Here is a 22,923-nt window from a genome sequence, read left to right on the forward strand (position 1 = left end):
ATTGCTGCTATTAACCCCACATGTATAGTTCACGGACTAACAGTTAATTACAAGCTATTAATAAATCAACAAACCACTTCAATTCTAACTTGATTTAAGCCACAAGTTGTTTTCCCCTACAAGAAGCACCTGCACTCTCTTCAGTGTTTTCTGCTTCACACTGATATGCAGCCTTCAGCTAAATCTTAACTGTCTCAGGCTTTTCCTTTTCTTATTCTCTTTTTTCTTTTCCTTTACCTGAGGGCACTTAAGATATTCAGGAAATCAACCAACTAGCTATACAGGTCACTTTGCTTCAGTACTCAGACTGATTCCAATCAAACTACTACAATAACTGTACTCCCCAAAATAGCGTCTCCAAAACCTGGGCCAAAATAGATCACATCTTTGAGAAGTGGATATTAAGTTCTTGGGTTAGACAAATGAAAATTTAAAAGGTTTAACATATATGCTAGCTTTCTTAATGTGGCTTCTTGAACAAGATGCTCTAATGAATTTAATCCACTAGATCAGATCTTTGCATCAGGAAATTCCAGTTAAACACCATATGAAAGATTGGTGTGTTTCTCCCCCTGCAACTGACAAAGTTTAGTTTTGGCTCACTTCTAGAAAACATTCAAAAAAGTGTCATTCATATTTATTTCTTTTTTAAGCAGAGTAAAAAAATGCAGTTAGATTTAATTTTGTATGGTTCACTTCTGTACTTCTGCTGATGACATTTTTATAAATTAGAGGTAATCAAGAATCCTTCACCATGTTTTAACTTCACAAATTCTCAGTCTTTTGAAAGCATAGATCTGCAAAATCTAATGCTAGGGTTACAAAATGTAGGGCCTCATTATCATCCCTATATCCTAAGTAGACTTGCATAAAATTATACATTGACAGATCTTGTACTCAAAGACACTGAACAAGCATGCTCATTGATCTGTGACTCAGACCCTCAGGACTCAGACCCTCAGAACCTTTCTGAGGCTCAAAAAGTGTTCACTTGTTCATTAAGTGTAAATGTGCTTCTTCTAAACTTTTTTTTTATATATGGGCTCCTAACGATTAGTCAAAATAATTATCTCCCATAATTCTTTTTTCTATTCTTCTGTAATCAGGAGAAAAACATTCTGTATTATGCATAAAGAATTTTAAAACTAACTAAGCTTACAAGAGACATTATGTCACCTTAGCAACTACTTTTTAGAATTTACTTACTCTGCAAAAGCTGATTTTTAGCATGCACTTAGAGTTTAAAATAATTTCTAGACTAGCAACTGGCAACCACATTCTTCTTCATTACAATTTTAGAAAGCCATAGACTTAAATCTGAAAAAGAGAATTAAAATATAACAGAGCCTTATGTGACAAAAACATCTGTTCATAGTAAACTAACCATTTTCAAAGCTATTCATTCAAGTGCCATACAAAGAAAATTGACTAGTGGAAACCAGAGTAACCTAAAATTCCAAGAAATACTACAGAAAAAAAAATAATTGCAGTTAAAAACACACATAAGAGGCAGTTATTCAAATGTAGTCAGCCAGGGAAACGAACACCTTACCTGTCAGTTGCATGCCCCCTAATTCCAACCAACACTGCTCCAATGCCGTATTTATTACTCCTCACTTCTACTACTCCCCAGCCCTTTTGCAAGTTAACGGAATATCTAAACTTTTTTCCAAGTGCTAGGAAGAAAACTACTCTTCTATTTCTCCCTGTTCAGAATGTTCATTTCCCCATTACTAAACCACATTCCTACCTACTTTACTGTTTACATATTCCATCCGTGGAATATGGAATCAAAGAACTGGAAATCCTTCCTTTTCTCTGAGTGCTTCAAACAAGCACAGTAGGAGCACTTCTCCAATTAACATTTACCCAGCACATTCCACCTCCTCATTCCCTTAACACATCTGAGTCACAACCACCAGCTCAAGTGACTGGAAATTAACCTACTAAAGCAAAAATGCATAAAGCTACAGTCATTCGACATATAACTTCATAGAAACCTACATCTGGGAAACTGGAGATTTTCCCCTTGAAATAAGTGCATTTTATTTAAGCCAGAGAAGATTTGTAGAGAGATGCAGTTTCTTGTACTAAGTCCATTGATGTACTATTAAAAAAAAGAGGCTTTCAGAGAAACAAACTCTTGGTTTAGATTTAGTCTTAAGATAAAGGGCTATAAAGGTTATCAGACCACTTACAGCCTCTCCCCCTTTTTCCAGAAGGGTTACTGTTCTAAGGAAAATGAAAGATGAACTCATTCCCCTTGAATAATTATGGATTAGGCTTATAAGCAAAAGCAGGACGAAATATTCCTACCCTCCTTATCATGATGTTTTGTACCTTCTCTGACCATTTCTTACTCAAAGCCAAAGCCTGGTAGAAAAAATAAACCCCCAAATTAGGCCTTTAAATTGATCTTCTAGCCAGCTGAATACTGCATGAATAGTTTCTTTCTGAACAGCATTTCTGTTATTTTGAAAATTGAACACTGGTTAAGCAGTAGAAGGTAACTGTAATATCTGTATTAGTCTTTGAATCATAATGCAATAATCGTTGACAGAATATGAAGGCTTCTGCCTACCTTGCCTGTTTGGTCTGTGCCACACCATTCTGTCAAACTCCACCTGCTGGATAATCTTAAAACAAGCCTAGAGAAGCTTTCGTTTCACCAGTATAGATACAACACCTAGACACAATGACAAAACTGATTGAACGGCATACCTGATTACATATTCTTCATGCTTCTCGTTTCTACCATTTTCTATCAGTACTACAATCAAGTGAAATCTCTGAGTAGATATTTTTTCTAAACACCTCAGGTTAGTGGGCCATATTTGTAACTAATATCAATTTCTGGTAATGCAGTTATATACAGGAAAAGTCATAGCTCCATGTCACAGCTAAGGAGAAAAAAAGTGTACTTCATGCTTTTCAGCCTCTGATAGCAGAAAGTTATCAGAAAGCAGAAAGTTAACGTGTAAATGTAATTTTTAACTAGTATTTAGATAAAGTATCCTCTTTAATTTTTAACATGCTATCAGATAAAAGAACAGGTAAAAAAAAGCTATGGAACTCCAAAAGAGTACCAACTCCACAGAATGCCAATTCTAAGCTAATTAACTAATTTGAAATGTACATGTCCATCTGAGTCATGCTAGGTGACCCTTCTGCTTGTTACTCCTTTCAGTAAATTAAGTCAAATCATGATATATACATTCTGTTAGCTGGATGCTTCGTTGTAGCTCTTTCTTAATGGCTGAGCTCTACTATTCAGGTTCAGAAGCATTTCTAGCTTTGGGGGTGGAAGGAAAAGTAATTGACCTTGAGGGCTGTAGGTGAAGGGTAGCAACCTGAGGTATATTTATAATACAGAACTTACTTAACCACTTCCTTATACACAAGTCAAACATTCAAATTTCAAAGAATAACTGACTAACTTTTTACCCATAATTTCCAACCCACAAAAACCATAATAATTTAGACCTGTGTATTTGCTGATATTTTCTCTTATAGGATGTCTTATAAATACACTTGCCACCAAGTACTATTCTTTATTATGATCTACAATCCTTTAGGAATAATTAAAAAATAATGCAGGGTGATATACACTCAAGACTTGCAAATCATACCTGGAGCAGTCTGTGATACTGAAATGCTAGAAGAGGCATTACATTTGAGAACAGTAATTTAATCAAAAGTTGGGAAGCATTCACTTAAAATAATGCTCAAATATTTCTCTGGAAAGAAAAAGTGAACACCATTTTACACAGCTGATGTTGTAGCACAGGCGGTAAAAAAACCCCCTCCAAACAAAAAACCCTGCTGCGTGCATATTATTATCATTTCAGAATGTCATCACAAAATAAGCACGAGTGAAGACTATCTGCAATTAGAAGTTTTGCAGAAGCTTCAAGACAACTAAGATTTCTGATGAAGAACTATTTTTTTCCTCTTGAAAGAAGTCCATCTATTTTTGCCAGATCTCCAAATGAAACTGTTGCAGAACCTCTCTGGGCTGGTCTTGCCTAAGAAAAAAAGAAGAAAAAATATATAGGGCTAATTTTAAGTTAAAATATTTTGTAAAAAGCTTTTAAAGCATCAGTAATTTCAAAAGTACCTTCAAGGAGAAAATAGTTCAGCTTCACATTACCTGTGATTCATGGAATTTCCAGCCAATCATGTAGTAGACCTGAAATGTGGCAGGTACTGAGCCATCGCTATTTCCGTACATTTCTGTTAGGGCAGGAAGGGAGAGAAAAAAGGTACACGGAACATCAGTTCTAAGAAATACTTAGTTCTCAGAACATTAGAACTAAGTATGACATATTCATCATAATGACTCTTGGTGAAAGATTTGGGACAATAAAAATATCTCATACTGGTGCATCAACATAGTTCAAATCCTGTCATTACAATTAAGGTTAAAAATATCTGTACGATAATGGTATTTTGTTCTATTCAAAAATGTTTGAGTTTTTTGGTTTGTTTGGTTTTGGTTTTTTTGTTTGTTTGGGGTTTGTTTTGTTTTTTGGTGTTTGGGTTTTTTTGGTTTTGGTGGGTTTTTTTTTTTTTTTTAAACACACAGAAGTCAGAGAAAAAGACATCCAAAATATGTTCTTAAAGTCATTTCAGATTAACCCATTACCTCTGAAATACTTACCTCGGTATATTGCAGCAGCTGCCAACATCGTCTCCCTGTGTAGCAGAGGTTTTCTATTCCAAGAGCAATTACTCTCCCCCATACCTAAAAATATGTTTTAGCTTTAAGAAAAAGAAGATATAGCATATGCCATGAGTTAAGTGTCATGCACTAATGACAGATTTTTACTAAACCAGAATAAGTCTAGAATCCTCTGAGTCTCACTGTAAGAGAGAACAACATACCGCAAATAATTAGGTGAATTTCTTACCTGTAAGAATCCAAGTCTTTTAATGCCAATGCTTTGCAATTTACAGTTTGTATTGCTAGGAATGATTTCAAATTATTACTTCAGCTGAGTCTTCAAACATTTAGGTTTTCTAGTATAATTTATTTTAAGCACGAGTCCAAAGTGTTTATTCAGACACACCACTCACATGTAATTTTTTTTAACAGATAAGCATCAAAATGACTATCCCAATAAATTTTTAGTAAGAAATAAATTAGCCACAATTCTAATCTCTTTAATCACTTACTGCATCTGAATGTTCCCGCAGAGAATGAAAGTTTTATTTTCATTAAGGAATTACTCTGAACAACAGCAGCTGACCCAGAGTAAGAGGGTGCCCTGAATTGCTCTGTAAGTAACAACTGACTGCATATGAGTGACTACTTTACAATCCCTGACAAAGGCAATCAGAATACTAACTCAATTGTTAAGCATCTCAATTGGTTTTTTGCCCTCAGCAGACTCCAATTTGAGGGTCTATTTTTTCTCATTCCAAAGCAGTTTCCTGAAAGTCCTGATAATTAGGGAGGCTCACAGGAAAAGTTAGTATGTAGGATGTATGCTTCTGTCTCCCTTTCAGGGCTTTTCAACAGCTTACACTGAACAGGCTGACAAAGAATGGGAATACAAGGGAACCAGAAAATTTATAGCAGACCACAAAGTAGCAAATCTTTGACTTCTGCTTCCCAACACAAATCTGCTTACAGGCATAATCTCCTGACTCACTAGAGATCAGGAAAAAAGTAATGCTTCCACTGTTAAAATAAGCTTTTTTTTTTTTTTTTTTTTTTTAAGGAAGACATTTTTTACCATGAGGGTGGTGAAACACTGGAACAGGTTGCCCAGAGAGGTGGTAGATGCCCCATCCCTGGAAACATTCAAGGTCAGGCTGGACAGGGCACTGAGCAACCTGATCTAGCTGAAAAAGTCCCTGCTCATTGCAAGGGGGTTGGACTAGATGACCTTTAAAAGTCCCTTCCAAGCCAAATCATTCTATGATTTGGAGTTAAGAAACACACAGTGAAACTTCTGTGTCTGCATCACTGATAAAGAAAATATTTGTTTCCAAGAAGTATATACTTGCCTTGCAAGTCTTCCATAACCTCAAACAACCCTGGGTAGTTGACCTGAATTTCATCAGTATCCTAGAAGAATTGAGAAGCTTAGTTTTACAGCGTATCAAGCTAAGACAGTAGCATTATGCTAGCCTTCAGAGCTGCTAACGGACTGTTCATCTGCCACTTCTGTTCAAACTGCGGATTTCTCAGAAGAATATACTGTCTTCACATTTCTAAAAAGTTTTGTTTAGTATCCCAAATGCAATAAAATTTTAATTGAAATGCCATTATTTTCTTCTTGGTTTCAGAAGAAACAGCAAGAGTGTCTAAAGTTTTTTCAAGCAGGTCTAATATTCTCTGACATTTCTCCAGGAAAACCATCCAAATTCTGCTGGGCCACTAGCCAAAGATACACTTCAGTTGGTTTCATTAATCACAGCGAAGCCAAGGACAGAGGCAGTCCAGGCTATTTCGGAAACTTATTCAGCAAGGTGCACAACATGCAGAAGGAAGCAGTACATTACTAATACATTCGTAAATAGTATTTTTTTATATACCAGCAGCTCTGATGTTCTGGATTGTTCTTTTATTTATAATTACCACAGTCAGGGTGTTAAAGCCAGCTCCCGACAGCAGATGTCCCAAATCAGACACAGCAGTGAATGGTGATACGTGAGGAGAAAATCCCCCTTCCCTCTCCAATTCTGCTAGCTGCAAAGAGCAGCGAAGCTCATACAGAGTGTCTCCCCCAAACATTGCACCAATGAATACTCCATCTGGCTTAAGAACTTGGTGAATCTATAACACAGAAAAAAAAAAAATAATGGGTTTTGTTATTAAGCCTATGTAAGTAAGAAGTTCTTAGGAGTTTTTTTTTTTTAAATGAGCTTAAAAGCAGTCATTATAATAGTTGTAACAGGTTTTTAACGTTGACTGTATTCCACAAAGCAAGCTGGGCCAAAGCTTTTGGTAACACTGCAAGATAAATAATCTGTCTGAAAAGAGACTATTTGTTCTTAAGAAAGAGTGAATCCCCAGAAATTACACTTACAGTCAGGAAACTCAAAATGCACTGTGGAAATCTAGGGTAAAACTATTTTCAATGGGATACTCCTAAAACATTATCCTCAATTAATTTACTTCTGAAAATAAGGTAGATTAAAATAGCTTCTGCTTACTTTTAGTTTCTCAGATGAGGGCAGCAAAAATACTTTTTAATGGCTTGATTTAAGAGAAATGGAGGCCTTAGTTTCTAGTAGGGATCTTTGCACTTCTGAACAGACAACAGAGTAATGCAATTCTTATTACGTCTACCCCTACTTATTTTTAACTAGCTAGAATAGCAATATCATGTCTCAAACGCCAAGGTTGACAAGCTGCTTTCTTGTCTAGCAAGTCCCAGGCCCCTTCCTACTGAGAAGGCCAACAAATTCATACTTTCTTTTTTCCTTAAGAACTGGCAATGATCCCTGGTTTAGACATCCAGAAGACCCATATTACATAATCAGGCTAACAAGACAGCAAAAGCTTCAGACAGTTTACCTTACTGATTTGAAACAAAAATCTTTTAAACTAGTTTTTAATTAAGTATTAATCAAGCTACCTTTTCTCTGCTAATAAAGACGACTTTAATTGACAGGTAAGAAATTTAAGCAGTTGAAGGCAGTTTCCATTAGTTAAAGCCAGTGGTCCCAATGTAGGAAATGAGCATTCATGATGAAAGTTGGCCAAGAACCCCAGTTCCCTCCCCTTTATGGGACATTATAATGTGTCAGTTATTTTTACTGTGGGAGTAAAAACATTTGACACTCCATCGAACACTTACATTCCAGAGAAAATGATATATTTCTTTCCAAGTCTTTTTTTTTTAAGTGCTGAAGGCATTCCATTTTCTATTTTTATTATTTCCATAACAGTAGGGTGCTCCTATTCATACCAACAGGTGATAGAATAGCACTGTAATGACTGACCAATTTGAAATAAACAAAAAAATGGCAAACTGATTAAAATATTCCTTGCTCTTGCTCCCCAGTTAGTCCATTTGAAAAAAGTTTTCCCCTCCAGGAAGGAGCTGAAATAATCCACAATCAGATCTTTTTCAGTAACAGTTTCAGTTTTCTGTCCTTAACAACTATTTGCTTCATTTAAAAATCAAAAAGCCTTTATCTGATTAAAGTTGTATTTCAAAATAAACAGCTGAGACATAAAAATAAAACCAGTTCCGTAAAGTAGTTCTGGAGAAGTTAGATTTAGAAAACTCTTGTACTACAAGAAGTAAGAGCTAACACACAATAAAATCAATAGCGTTACCTCAGTTTACCAGATTAGTTACCATGATCTCAGCTGTTGAGACTATAAAATATTATACAAACATGTTGTTTCACAGTTATTTATTCCAAATTGTTTTGAGGCAGTAAATTAGTAGAAATATCAAATGATGCTCCTCAAACTGCCAAAAATACTGCAAAAAATACTTGTGAGCAACATAAGCCATTTCTGTGCCTCTTATTTAAAGAGGACTTGGAAATATAGAGAGCTCTAAATGGCAAGTGTTCATGTTTAGTATTAAAAAAGTTTCTTACCTCTCTAAAAGCTTTAGGAAGGTCATTCACCCAATGTAAGCTGAAATAAGAGAAGTGTACATTTTATAATTGCATATTAAATAAAATTTAGGGCATGCAAATAATTGTTACATTATCTAAGTATGTTTCAGAAGCCAAAGCAACAAACTAGTTTCTCAAGCTGCAAAAGTTCTGAAATGCCTGCCTAAAAGTGAGACTAAATAAAAACAAAAGTTCATACAAATAGCTTTTTTTTGTTTGCTTGTTGAAGTTGAGAAGATGCAAGTCCTGAAGACTAGTTTGTCAAAATGCAGGAAAGAGAGAAGCTACATGTGTTTTGAAGGAAAACAAACAAACAAAACAGTAAGAACCACCAGGACAGCAGTTTTTCCTAATGTACACTCATATTGACTATGCAAGTACATTTCTTCTTGCTGTTTAATGGACTATTAATAATTCTCTTTTTTTCCTTAAAGTTACTCCAAAAAGAACATTATTTGACATCTTTAACTAAAAACTAAAATGTAAATAAATGATTAACACATACCTTAAGCTGCTAACAACAAGATCAAATGTATCTTCTTTGAAAGGAAGGAATTCTTCATCAGCTACAACACTGACCGTTGGGATTTCAGATTCTACAGCATTTTTCTAATGTTGGGTTAGAAGAAAAACAACATCAGAAACTCCCTTCTTTTGCTTTCCTATATCATGGAATTGAAGCACATTAGCATTCAGAAAGCTACTTACTAAAGCATTCTCTGCAATATCAACTTGAATAAGTTTTTCAACGGTTTCCTGAAATAAAATTTAAAAAGTCTATCAAATATTTAAGTTGTTTTACAAGTTGACGTTAGCCATTTTTTGGAACGCTTACACATATTTATAATAAGTTGCAAGGAATATCTTTAACACTTGATAAAACTTTACGTAAAGCAGAAAGCATTTTCCCCCCCAACATAATGCTTAGTAATTGCCCCTAGGGAGAATAGCTGAGGTAAAAGTACTAACAGAAAACACAGTCTGCATTTTCAGATTCTTGCAAGTTCAGTCAGGTATAAACCATGGATTAACAGCCAATGAAGTACCTTTACTTACGGCACGGTTCATGAAGGGTAAACTGTTCACCATTTAGAAGTCTCCACAACCATGCTTCTCTTTAACAACTAAGTGTGTCCAACAAAGACTGATCAAAGAACTTGCATCTCCCTAACTCAAGGCTAAAGGTTTACTGTCATACAACAGATAGCTTCCTTTGCACTACTATCTGTCTAGCCTTCAGTGACAATAAATATAGAGTAACAGCCTGCACTACATACATCTTTGGACTGTAGCTACAGATATAAGAGGGAAAAAAAAAAAGGCGTTACCTCATCAAGATTCAGATGATTGCTTTAAGTTACAATAGAGCCCTATTTGAAAACAGAGGAATAAATACGTATTTATTTTAAACGCTTGAGGTATGAGGAGACAGTACCTTGGTTAAATGTTGAGCTATGTAACCTCTTCCAGAGCCAACATCCAAAGCAAGAGGAAATGTTCTAAAGGATAAGTTTAGCAACACAAAACGTAATCAAAACTTAAGCTGTTTTAAGCTTTAGACTGTATTAAGTTTTGTCTGCTCACTTCCAAACGTCTTTTCGAACTAAACACATCGACCATCCTTCTGTGGTTACCGCTATGAGGAGGCGCAGAGAAAGGCGCTCACAAGAAAGGCGCTCATAAGCCAGCGTTTCCTCCCGAGGGTCACGTCCCCTGACCGTGACCCTGCAGCGGCAGAGGAGTGTGCGGGACGTGGGGTGGTGCCCCGCTCCCCCCCGCGGCGAGGCTTACCTGGTAATGTCAAACACCCTGTCCGCTATCCTGCCGCCGACCTAGGGGGAAAGCCCGCCGGTCAGCAGCGCCGGGCATCGCCCACGCTCCCGGCAGTTCGCCCCCGGCGGTTCCCCCCCGCCTCCGCGCCTCGCTGACGCCTCCCCCACCTTGCCGAGGGGGCCGCCCCGGGCCGCCGGCCGCCGCCCCCACCTCCTCCCGCAGGTAGTCGCACTTGGCGGGCTCGGCCTGCAGCGCCGCCCAGTTCTTCTGCTTCCGCTTCAGCCGCCGGTCGAAGGGGCTCAGCGCGCCCGAACCCGAGGAAGCGCCGGCGGGAGGAGAAGCAGCGGCCGCGGCTCGTCCTGACAGCGCCCAGAGCCGGCGACATCCGCCGCCCCAGCCCGCCCGCAGGACGGGGCGGCCGGGCCCCCTCAGGGCTCGCGCCCCAACAGCCGCCGCGGCTCCTCCAGCCGCCGCAGCACCCATGGCTCCTGGCGCATGCGCGGGAAAAAACAACCGCGGGAGCCGCCCGGCTTGCCCTCATCCCCTATCCGCGCATGCGCGCTGCCGACCCGCCACCAGCCTTCCGCCGGTCGCGCCGTGTGATTGGCTGGGAGCGGTTTGTCTTGTCGCGGCTGCCATAGTGCCGCCGGAAGTGGCTGCATCGGCGCGTGGTGCATTGTGGTTGTGGGCCGCCGCGTGAGGGAGTGCAGCCGGGCGGTGAGGAGGAGGAGGACGCGGCGGCGGAGGCGGCCGTTAACGGTCGTTAACGGTCGGTGGGCTCGGGTCGGCCAGGCAGTGCGAGCAGGGCTCCTCACAGGGGCCCTCCTCGGGGCCTCGTTGTTGCTGGGGTTGGGGAGGGAGTGTGGTGCCGCAGCCGGCTCGGCGCAGGGCAGCGGGCGTCTCGGGAAGGCACTGGTGCTGCCGTGCTGCTGCTGAGCTGCGCTGAGCCTCTCCCTGTGCCGGAGCTGCCGGTGACACTAGCCTAAGCTCGCCAAAACACTCGTGCTCTTGCTGACTTCGTTCTTAACTGGCGCTTTGAAATGTGGAATGCCCTAGTCCTGTGGGAAGAACAAGTCTGAGGTTTGGCTGACCGTTAAACTGTTCGAGGTCGTGTTCGGGATTGACGGGGGATCATTTAAGACTACATCTGCAGCCAGTATGGTCTTTATAGCTGTATGTCCGTTATCAGAGGAAGCTAAGGCGTGTGGTCAAGACTGTGGTAGTTACAGGATTATTTGTGACTCGTTTAAATTGCCATATGTGCTTTTGGAAAGAACGTTTTAGGTATAGGTTAGAAATCTAACTTTGCATATTTCTTTAATTTTTTTCAATTGCCTGTCTAAATCTATATTAATCAAGTTTTTGTTAATCAGAAGTGGGGTTTTTTTTCCATATCATAGATGTCCAAGTCTTCAACAGCATCAAAAATGTCATCCCAAGAGGAAATACTGAGCGATGCGCGGTTCAGCTGTGTTACGAGAGATCCCAGATTTTGGGAGATGCCAGAAAAAGAACGTAAAATCAAGATTGACAAACGATTCCGAGCAATGTTTCATGACAAGAAGTTTAAGCTGAAATATACACTGGATAAAAGAGGCCGCCCTATTAACTATACTTCTACAGAGAACCTCAGGAAATTTTATGCCCTGTCAGAATCTGACTCTGATCTTTCAGAAAATGAAAGTAAAGAACATACTGAAAAGAAAAAAAAGAAGAAAAAAGCTAAACGTAAAGGAGAAGCGGATTCTGCAAAACTACTTGCTGATGGTCTCCCTAGGGAGGAGAGCAAAATAAATAAACAAGGGGTGGACCAAACATGTGAAGCGGTGACAAAACTAGATGACCTTAAAAATGAAAGACAAAAAATTACATCTAAATTCAACTTGAAAGAGGACTCTAAGAAAACTGCAACAGAAGTTGATCGCTCTTGGGGAAACAAGGGCCTTTTACACAAAGGGGAAAACAAGCAAAGATATGCATCAGGAGGAAGATCAATTTCAATTCAAAACAACCAAAAATCTTCACAACCAACTGGTACTAAATTGGTTAAAGTTCCCAGGAGGGACCATTCCGTAGGAGGAAAAATAAAAGAATCAGGTTAGTTGTTCAAATAACAAGTAGAATTCGGCTGCGTTTACTTGGATGTTGTTGCTTTTGCTTTATTCATGGAAGATCTTTCGCAAGATCAGTCATAAAATAGCTGACTGACTTGGATTCAGTGTTGCTGAAGAGTCGGAGTTGGTCAGCTCTTTATAGCATCAGTGCTCATTCTTCAGTAAGATTGTGAACATTCATATCCTTTTAATTGCCGGAGCTGAAATTGTTGGTTAGTTAGAAAAGTAAAATGTATAGTAGCGTGTACACTACTGCATTTATCTAACTGCATAGCAAATACAAGGTCTGATACCATGAAGGCTTCAGCATATCAGCGCTTGTTGACTGAAAGCATAAAGATGGCAGCATTAAGCCATTAATATTAGAGGCCATTAGGCAGAACAGGCGACTTGAAGAAAAACTTTGTTTATATTCCTTGTGCATGCGAATAGCCTATATTATTGAAATCTAATTTCTACCTGTTGATTCTATACATATAAATAAAATAACAGAATAATATTTCATTAGAGTTTGAGATTGACAATACAATTGTGGGCCTAAAGAGCAAGTAGATTATTAGACAAGCTGAAGAGGTGATACTGGTGATTTATGTTGTTTGCACTTCCCTGATGTCATTTGTTCCTGCATTGTTACATATTTCAGGGGTTCTATGAATCTGTAAAAAGAAAACCTGAGTTTTTTTCCTCTTTGTAAAGGATGATATGTAATTCCAACATAAAAATAGATATCTAATGTTTATCTTTCAGTGACTGTATGCACAGACGCCTGTGATCAAAATGACATTAGTAAAAGCCAATTAGAGGAAGAAATTTCTGCAAGTGATGCTTTTGAGTGTGCAGAATCGGAAGAAGAGGAGCTAGAAGATGACGGGGAAACAGGCGAGGAAGAGGAGACAGAAGATGATGGGGAAACAGGCGAAGAAGATAGTGATTCAGAAGATGATGAAGAAAGTGATAGTGGGCCTGATCTAGCTAGAGGCATAGGGAACATTGAAACGAGCTCAGAGGATGATGAGGATTTAAATGATATATTTCCAAAGGAGCCAGACATAGAGCATTCATGGCGTGAGCTAGATAAAGATGCCCCTCGTGCAGATGAGGTAACAATACTTTGCATGTGAAAAGTTGCTACATAGCAAATTCAGAAATGTACACTGTTATGAGTTCATTATAGACCTTCCTCTATGAAACAGTTTGTGAAAGTATTTTTCATAGGGGTTTTTTAGCCTTTTAGTTACAGAATGCAAGTGATGATGAAATTGGCAGAGAATGAGAGACGTGCGATTGTCACTGGCGTCTCCCATTCCCTCTAAGCAGAGGTTTACCTATAGATAGATAAGCTATCTTTAAGTGAAAGAACAAACAGAATTGAGCTTTTCAGAAGTTCCAGAATTTAAATAGTACTGCTTTTGTTTGCTACTGGGTTTTTTTTCCACTTTTTTAAATTTAATTTTTTAACTCGTGCTTTAAGAAAATATGAAATCATTACACAATTAAGTAGAACTTTAAAAGTGAGCACAATTCGTGTATAAGAAATCACAGTACTCTAGTGCTGTTACAATACTGTGATGCTAGTTGATATTGTGACTAACCATACGATGATAACAAAATCCTAAGTGCTGATGTTGTAACTGCATTCCTAAATCTGTGATTAGTGCAGTCCATTCTGCAGTGCTTCACTATATATGTCCTTTTTATCTGCTCCGGTGATTGCTGCTTCTGACCTTTGCTAGTTTAAGTGATACAAACTCTTGAGGAAAATGCTTCTCTTATTTTTTCAGCAGCTTGTTGCTGACTTTGATTTTTACCAAGGATAGCTGCTAGAGAATTGTGTATTCCCCATAGCAGTCAGGAATTAAATGTATGAACTTTGTGTTCTTTTTTTTTCTCTCTGTTCAGATTACAAGTAGATTGGCAGTTTGTAATATGGATTGGGATAGGTTGAAGGCTAAGGATTTGCTGGCTCTGTTTAATTCTTTCACGCCCAAAGGAGGAACGGTATTTTCTGTTAAGGTAAGACTTGATAAAAGACTATAAGTAAGACAGTTACAGAAACAAAAGAGATATTAACATGATAAATAAGAAACTGTGTTGCAATTTAACTTGCTGTGTTAGAAATAAACATGTGCTGCTTTTCAGCAATGGGCATGTATTTGGTAGAGTTAGAGCCCGAAGCTGTTAACTTCTCAGAGTTTATGAGGTTGGTGCTAAGTGTTGTTTTTCTGAGACTAATAGTGAAGTTCTCAAAGTCTAGTAGGGGGAGACTACATTTCCTTGGCTAGTTAAATTTTTAGTGGTCTTTATGGTAGATAACCTAACCTTAAGTCTAGCTACGTGTAAATACCTTTCAACCCCTTTTACCATTGTACAACACTTCTTGTTTTTCACTGCTTTTGAGTTATTAATAAACTAGTTGAAATCTGATCAGTTAAGTTATATTTTCCCATTTTTAGTGTCTGCCTCTAGCTTTCTGAGAAATGTTAGTCAAATAGCTCTTTCTGAAAAGGGCCACAGTGAAATGAACGCAGTCAGGGTTCCTGTTGTTCTTCATCTGTCTCAAAATATTCTCATTCCTAACAGGCCGTTTATTCTACTGTCTTTTCTGTAAATTAAAATTAAGAGGATATTAAAGTCTATGGAATTGATCCCTTTACTGATTTTAGATTAAAAAAACCATAAAGTCTCAAAGGCTTCGTGAGATATTTTTTCTTAGTTGGTGTACATTATGCTGCTACAGTTAAAAATTTACTTTTGTGGTGTTGTATTTGTAGATTTATCCTTCAGAGTTTGGAAAAGAGAGATTGAAAGAGGAAGAACAAAAAGGACCTGTGGAACTATTTGATCTTCCGGAGAATACCACAGAGAATGATGGGTATTAACTTTATCTTCAAATGAGAGATATAATATGTCTAATTCTTATTGAAAATCCTGATCAGCTCCTGTTTCCAAAATTTCATATGTGGAAGTCTCCTGTGGACGCCTTAATTTTATAGCTTTTTCAAGGGGTATTTTACAACTGGCCCTGGTTCATTGTCAATGCATTGAATAAATGAAAATTGAGAAAATTTGAGAAAAACTTTCTCAATTTCTTGAGAAAATTTGCATGTCGATAATTGACTTCAAAGTTTTTATTATGTAGCTCATTGGAATAATAAATGGAAAAAATATATGGAGAGCTTAACATAGTATTTCTCCTCTACAAATTGCCATTCATGCAGTGAACTCCCTTTGTTGCTTACTGTCAAAATTTTTATCTGCGAAGTCAACAGGGACCTTAACTTAGGCCAAGAATTCCCAGATTGAGATTTCTTGAATGCCACCAGCAGCAGCCCTGGCTTACTAGGCTGAGCTCATCAGGCCTACCATTGTCCAGGCTTTTCAGGCATGTCTTTTTTTTTTTTTTTTTTTTCCTTTTGTTCTGCTTGCAAGTCTTGTCTGCATGGAAATTGAGAGGTTTTGCTTTTACATTTTTTCCAGAATTTCCAGATGTTTGGCAGCCTGACTGGGGCCACTTTTGTATAATACATCCCACTGGACTGCCTTATGTTTGGAAAATCTGGATGCTTCTAAAATAAGTGCGGATCCCTTTGAAGAAAGTCTCTAGTGCATCAGGGAATGAGTGCATCAGGGTATGATGAACTCACAGTGCGTGCTGAAGTCAGCTTCACTGTGTGCATCAGGGCACATCCTGAAGCATTGGATTTACTGCTCAGTGGGCTCTAGAGCATCTGGAATACAACAAACAGAAATCCAGATATCCCAGAGATACCTCAGTGATACCTGTGTACATACCCTTTAAATTCACAGGACAGGACCTCAGCCCTGTGATCTGTCTCCTGCATCCTTCCACCAATTCATCCACTTCTCAGTCTCTTTTCTGCCTTTCTTTCTCTCTTGCTGTCATCTTCTATGACACTACCACCACCTGTGCTACCCAAGTTAGTATCCTGATTCTTTTCCTCACCCATACCGCTTTCTTACTTATTACTCTTACACTGCCTCTCTCTAGCATGACGATCTGCAATCCTGTCCATACAGTCTCCCCGGTTCTCATATGTTCTTAACATGTACCCTTACTTATGTATGAACATCCTTTTCATCAGCCTTGTAAGAGGCAGGATAATTGCAAACAACTCGATAGGAACTATGAAATGCTACATTCTGTGGCCTGCACAGAGGCATACAGAGGTGGTACTCTATGCCCTGCACAAGGACTCTAACCTTACAATGCTTGTGGGAAGCAGAGTCAGATACAGGAAGTGTGAACTTAATAAAATTGTGTGATTTAGTCTTTTTACTTGAGTAGATAGTGGTGGAACTTCGTGCTGTTTAACATCTAATCTTATTATAAGATTAGGAGAGTGTTTGAATGGTGCATATTGTTAATGAGTTGAATTAAAATATTTTGCAAAAGAAAAGTTGTTAAAGCTAGATCACTTGATTCTGGTGTTTTCCGCTTTTGCAGGCTTTATAGGGAAAAACTGAGGGAGTATCAATTTAAGCGACTGAAATACTTCTATGCAGTTGTAGAATGTGATTCTCCTGAAACAGCCAATAAAATTTATGAGGAATGCGATGGACTGGAATTTGAAAGTAGCTGTTCTTTTATAGACCTGAGGTAACTCCAGTGGTGACTTCATTACATGTTGGGCTGGGGAGGGAGAATTAAAGCCAATTTAAAATAATTTGGAGTAAACTATATTGTCTTTGTTTTGTAACCAAAATGAGATATGTAAATAAATTAGGCAGCCAGTGAGTTGTTAGGTTTCCCTTTGATTCTTTTTTCTTCGAGAATTTTTACTGGAATATGGAAGGTTTGAGAGGATCTCTGTATAGAGAGATTATTCTCAGAGAAGTCAGGTAAAATACTCTAGTTGCATCTTCAACCTTTTGGTACAATTAAGTAAAGTGGTAGGATTTAGAAAACAAAACAACATACTGCTGCTTTTTCCCTTCCCTTCTGGGTCCAGAAGTGGCTCTTTTTCAGGATTGCTTACCGCAGGGCAAGAATATTGCTGCTCTTGTCATGAAGATGCAATGGATTACTATGCTAGCCCCTATGAATGAGCTGGAAGCTCTAATATTTCAAAAGTCACATTTCAGAAAGAAAGAATTTTAAATTATTGTGCTTTATTGTTAGTATTTCCTTTTGTTACAAAAAAGCTTTCTGGTCTGAGCAGAAGAGAAGTTACTAAATCATATTAAGTTTTGACAGAAGCTGGCTTTGGTGGGGCCCATGTTATGGGCACTCTTGGAAGTCAGTGAAAGATAAGTTTTTTGCTTTGAACCATTTTCTAGAGGAGCTTAAATCATTTGCTTTGAACTGTTCTGGAGAAGATCTCTGCCAAATGAACATGTAACTTTTCATGCTTTTAAACATAGAAAGATAATGTTTTACAACAGATACGGGTGTTTAAAATTCTCCAATGCTTTTCCTAATCTGCTACTTTGTTAAATTTTAATGTTCAATAGTATTCATCATGTTATATTTGCAATGATTTAAAAAAAAAAAAAAAGCCCAAGTAATTTCTCATGTAGTGTACAAAGGTGTGTGGTTTTTGTTTTGGTTTTTTTTTTTTAATCTAACGTCTTCTGTTGTTACATGTGACTTTGGTCTTTAACATTTTTTTTTTCCTACTAATTGTAATATTAAAGATGTACCAGGCTTTCCTAAAATGTTTTGAATTTTTTCATTTATGTTTCCAAATTCTATTTTGTTAACTTTTTTCTTTTGAATTTTTAATATTAAGCTTTCTGAAAAGATGATTCTTTAAACAAACTGAAACACCCCAAAAACCACCCCTGACCCTGCTAATACCAGGCTGAAAGTTGATTAGTTTACTTCCCCAACATGGTGTTGTTATACATCAAAAACCTGTGGAACAGCTGTGCCAGAAGCCAGACAGTTAATCTTGCATGTGTGGAGTACTTGGCCATTTCTTTTGTTTCCTTTTCAGGCTTACCAACTTTTTGTTTTAGCAAATTTGTGCTGATGTACCATACTCATGAAAAGCTTAGACTGTTTATACTATGAAATTTCCAAGTGTATTTGAATAATAACATGTTTTATTTGCCTTTAAGATTTATTCCAGATAACATTACATTTGATGATAAGCCAAAAGATGTAGCCTCAGAAGTGAACGTAGCTGTATATCAGCCAAAATACTTCACATCTGCTGCTATGGGAACATCAAAGGTATCTTTACAATGTTTTTGTAATGTTTTTCTAATTTGTTTACTTTTATTGCCAGCTTATAAATTATATAAGTAGTGGGGAAAAGATTCCTGATTATCTTCACCATTTCAAAATAAAGACATCGAACGTATTAAAAGATGTAAGCATGTTACGGAGCCACAAGTTGCAACTCCCATAAAAAAGCTCAAGTTTTGGATTTTAAAAGAGATTTGGCTCCTTTGTTACAAATTAAATACTACATTTTGACCTCATTATACCTTTGTTACAAGTTGCACATGGAATTACTTTGTTAGTCACAGTTAAATCTTCTAATTTGCCTAAAATGGGTATTTGTGTGTAGCTGAACAATAGCCTTTCTGGTGGTAGTGCCAGGCTTAAAGTTGCTTCCCCTCCTTGTAGCTATTCATTCCTACTCTGTTTTATGAGACAGCCAAAACTTCCATCTGGCCATGAAGTGAACCAGATTGGAGAAGTGATTAGTTGAGAAATAAGTAATTTCTGCTGGATCATTTTTCAGTCAGATCTGTTTCACCTTCCGGCTGAGGGTGCAGTTGCGCAAACACTTCCGTTGTCCCCATTGCAATCCATGCGCGATTCCAGGAATGAGTTGCTGCTGGAAGAGAAAAGGAGAGGAGTTGGCGGCTGCCTCAACACCAGTATCTGCTGCCACAAAGGAAACTTGGCTTGCAGAGATTTCGTGTTGTGTGACCTGCTGTTACAGAATCCTTCAGTGCATGAGGAGACTTCTTCATTCTTTCATGTAGTTAAAACTCCTTGAAACTCATTGTAGAACAAATTCCAAAAAGTTGTAATTAAACTTATTTTAGTAAATGGTTATTATAGCTAATTGTTGTAGAGAACATTAGTAACAGGTTTACATTGCTACTTAAATGGAAGGTATCAAATAATTTTCCCTAAACAGACAGAGTTACAATGTTTAATGTTAGTGTTTCAGCTTCTACAACTGGCATTCTTATTTTTAAGGTAGATATCACATGGGATGAGACAGATCATGAACGAGTAATGTCACTTAGCAGAACTTTTAAAAAAGAGGAACTTCTTGACATGGATTTTCAAGCTTATTTGGCTTCGTCCAGTGACGAGGAAGAACAGCAGCAAGGTACTTACTTTGATAAATGTTGTCCACAAAGTCATTAGCTGCAGTGTTTTCCACAAAGTTCTTTAAATACGTAAATTCTGTATCTTTAGAAAATGCATTGAATGTCATCTTTTACAAGGACAATATTATGCTCGTTGTATAAAAGCTGTGGTCAGGTTCTACTATGAAAATAACCTACCTTTCCTCCAGAGCTAGACATCGCTGAAAGTGGCATATACTTACTTTTTATGTGTGTGTGACTCAGAGGTGGAGGGAAGTTGGTGGTGAGCATGTTGGTATTTTTTGTTTGCTCTTTTCAATTGGGAAATAAATGGATTGATGACAGAACATTGACAGATGCTAAAAATTTTTTTGAAAAGATTCATAAGTTAGGCATGTTAACATGGAAGCTGTAGAGTTCTTTAAATTTACTGGAACTTGACATTCCTTTTTTCTTTATTTCTTTTTTTGTTTGTTTAACACTGAAAAAGTGTATTTATACATGATAAGAAAACCCATGTACAAGTTTTTAAAATTGCATCTCTAAAGCCACACTTGAGATTCATTATGCAAACCTGATTCTGATTCTCCAAATGAATAATATCACTAGGATGACTCCGAAATTACAACATTCTTTTTGAAGACAAAGTATGTTAGCTGAATTTGGAGTTACAGCTTACTTAAAAGATTCGTTAGTGAGAGTTTGACTTAAGTATTATCACCCTAGCTTTAAAACAGCTTTCTGGTTTTCATTTCTGTACTGCAAAATCTCTTTACCTGGTGTAATTAATGTTTAAGCCAAGTATAATGATTATAATTCAAGTGATTTCAAGTAGCAAGATCACAGGTGATCTAAATCATGGCATATTTACTTTATTGCTGATATGATAAATCTGTTAAAGAAAAGTTGCTTTTCATCATACATTTGAATGATTTGTGTAGAGAATGTGGTAGCTATTCTGTTCACTCAGTGCTGAGTGAAGATCTGCTGCCTTTCTTTGAAGTCTGCGTAACACTGATTGAAAATTACCAAATGGTAGGTGATTAGGAGTTATCCTAATGTTTGAGCCCCTGAATAGCTGCTTTCTGAATAGGAGCTTGCACCTTTGAGTGTAAAATCATGTTCTTCTCCCCCTTTTTTTTTTTTTTTTAAAGTCTCCTACTTCTCTCTCTCTTTTTTTCAGGGTACCTTAACATTTCTTTGTCAAGTTTGGTAATACCTACTTTAATCTCTTCATTTCTGAGATAAAAATATTTTCAATAGAACTGGAGGTGCTTCCTTTTCAGGGGAAAAGTCCTAGTTTGAAATGTGAAGTGGTTAATGACTAAATGAATTAGGTACAATGCTCACTGTGGAAATCTATTTGTAGGTTAATGTAGTGTTTTGTCCTCTTCGTGGCCCTCTATACACATACTAAAGTCTCCGCAGGGCAAGGAGATATTGAAGAAGCTGTCCTAAGACTTGTTGGAATGGCCTAGACAGGGCGTTGAATGCACTCCAGACCTTAGAAGTTTCTGAGGGAGATGTGGATTGTACAGAGCTGCTTCACTCCAGCAGTATGTCTTCTTGGTTAACCATGGGAGTGTGAATGGCAGTGGAGAAAAGCTATGCTGAGTGCCTTCTCGTACTCCTAAGCTATAGGTCTTATATAGTGAGGGGAAAGGTAAGCAGCAGATTTAAGGGGACTTTAGAGTGTAGTAGTAACATCTTTCAAATGGTTTTTGATTCATGTACTTCTTAAGAATGTAAAGAGAACGTCATCTAACTTCATAAGGTATGTAAATCTTCTGTGTATGGTGCACCAGCATGTACATTCCTGAATTACCTTGCTTGTTTTCGCTCTAAAATTCAGTCTGCTCTTAATTAATAACATATATAGCCTAAATTACAAGGCAAGAAAACATCATTAAGGCTTAATCAGGTCTTTCAAACAGATGTGAAAATTGATTTATACCGCATTAAAGCAGGTTGTTGCAATCAGAGATGAGTTTGGAGCGTGCAAAAGAACATTACAGATTTTTCTGGTTATAGAGTTGGGAAATCTTCTGTCAGCAAACTCAGCTTGGCAATACCTTGGCAGGGTTAATGTCCATTTGTTTCTCATCTTACATAAAAACGCACTTATAAACTGCCCCTCCATGAGCTTTACTTTCTCTAGTAATGCTTAGCAAAGTATCTAAATGGGAGCAGTAGACGCAGAGGAAAGCATTTCCATCTTACTATGTACAAGACTACTGCTATGTTAAAGAATAGCGTCTGTAATAGGGTGGTGATGAAAGCAAACATCTGAAGTGTTGCTCTGAAGTGAGCAACACTTCAGAAATTTAAAAAAAATAAGCTTCCGTTGCTGGGAAGTAAAAGAAATTTACCTTAAGTAGTCTTATCACACTAATAATTTTAAACCTGGAAATGTCTGGATTCTAATGATGTTTTGAAAAGTAAGTTATTAATACAGGAATTACGTTGCCATGTCTTTAACGTGTTCCTGACCTTTTATCCATTCAGTTATGTGATACAAAACAGGATTCCATCTGACAGGATTCCATCCAGCAGAATTATGTGGCACGATGCACAAATGGGAAAAATCAATGTCAGCTGCTTGAATGGAAATGTAGGAGTGTGATAAGAAGGAAAAAAATGTCCTGGACTTCTGTTCATATTTTTTTAACTTATTAAAATGTTTTATTTATAAACAGGTTTTTGTTGGCCTGTTCTAATCTGTTTTTTATGGAATTTTTCAACTTAAAATATGTGTGTCATGAATGTTAGTATTACTATTATACAACAGTCTTGTGATGTCAAGTATTTCAGTGACCTGGTATGTTGTGGTTCATAGCACAAAGTATCTCCTTTACATTGCTTCTGAATTTTCTGTTACTTGGATGAATTTGTTCCAGTTAGGAAGTGTTTGTGGTGTGCATCAAATCCAGCTCATAGTTGCTGTTTTGACCATGAGCACCAGTGACTTAGTGTATGGCATTTTAAATGAGGCTTCAAATTAAGCATTATGGGTTTTATGCCCAAGCTTTTGCTCTGTTTTTTTATCTTTGCAAGAGCAACATCTTTTCTGCTGTTCTGCTTTGCGCAGCCACACAGAATACCTGAATAGACTATATGACAAAATACTTTTATCAGTGTATAAAAGTCCTGA

The 22,923-nt window shown here is 37.7% G+C and overlaps 2 protein-coding genes across 5 annotated transcripts in view; one reads left to right on the plus strand and one right to left on the minus strand.

The window, feature by feature from the left end:
- Nucleotides 1-217: 217 nt before the first annotated feature.
- NDUFAF5 (NADH:ubiquinone oxidoreductase complex assembly factor 5) lies at nt 218-10,880 on the minus strand. Of its 4 annotated transcripts, none has more exons than XM_075496895.1 (11): nt 10,573-10,879; nt 10,381-10,421; nt 10,025-10,088; nt 9,298-9,345; nt 9,095-9,198; nt 8,569-8,608; nt 6,587-6,784; nt 6,013-6,073; nt 4,661-4,744; nt 4,151-4,233; nt 218-4,025 (listed from the first exon to the last, which is right to left on the minus strand). In XM_075496895.1, the coding sequence occupies exons 1-11, from the start codon at nt 10,843-10,845 to the stop codon at nt 3,939-3,941; spliced, it is 1,083 nt and encodes a 360-aa protein (XP_075353010.1). In that variant the 5' UTR covers nt 10,846-10,879; the 3' UTR covers nt 218-3,938. The 4 variants fall into 4 exon arrangements, 3 of the variants coding, with proteins under 3 accessions (XP_075353010.1, XP_075353012.1, XP_075353011.1); XM_075496897.1 differs by having other exon boundaries at nt 10,530-10,638; XM_075496896.1 differs by lacking the exon at nt 10,381-10,421 and having other exon boundaries at nt 10,530-10,748.
- A 247-nt stretch (nt 10,881-11,127) lies between these two features.
- ESF1 (ESF1 nucleolar pre-rRNA processing protein) overlaps nt 11,128-22,923 on the plus strand; it is a 33,363-nt gene continuing 21,567 nt past the window's right edge. Inside the window, exons 1-8 of the mRNA XM_075496894.1 lie at nt 11,128-11,131; nt 11,763-12,459; nt 13,224-13,576; nt 14,376-14,489; nt 15,248-15,348; nt 16,942-17,094; nt 18,558-18,672; nt 19,657-19,792. Of these exons, the coding sequence (XP_075353009.1) occupies nt 11,763-12,459; nt 13,224-13,576; nt 14,376-14,489; nt 15,248-15,348; nt 16,942-17,094; nt 18,558-18,672; nt 19,657-19,792 (1,669 nt within the window). The 5' untranslated portion in view covers nt 11,128-11,131. The remainder of the gene's footprint in view (nt 11,132-11,762; nt 12,460-13,223; nt 13,577-14,375; nt 14,490-15,247; nt 15,349-16,941; nt 17,095-18,557; nt 18,673-19,656; nt 19,793-22,923) is intronic.

Source organism: Mycteria americana, chromosome 3, assembly GCF_035582795.1.
Source record: "Mycteria americana isolate JAX WOST 10 ecotype Jacksonville Zoo and Gardens chromosome 3, USCA_MyAme_1.0, whole genome shotgun sequence".
NCBI classification, from domain to species: domain Eukaryota; kingdom Metazoa; phylum Chordata; class Aves; order Ciconiiformes; family Ciconiidae; genus Mycteria; species Mycteria americana.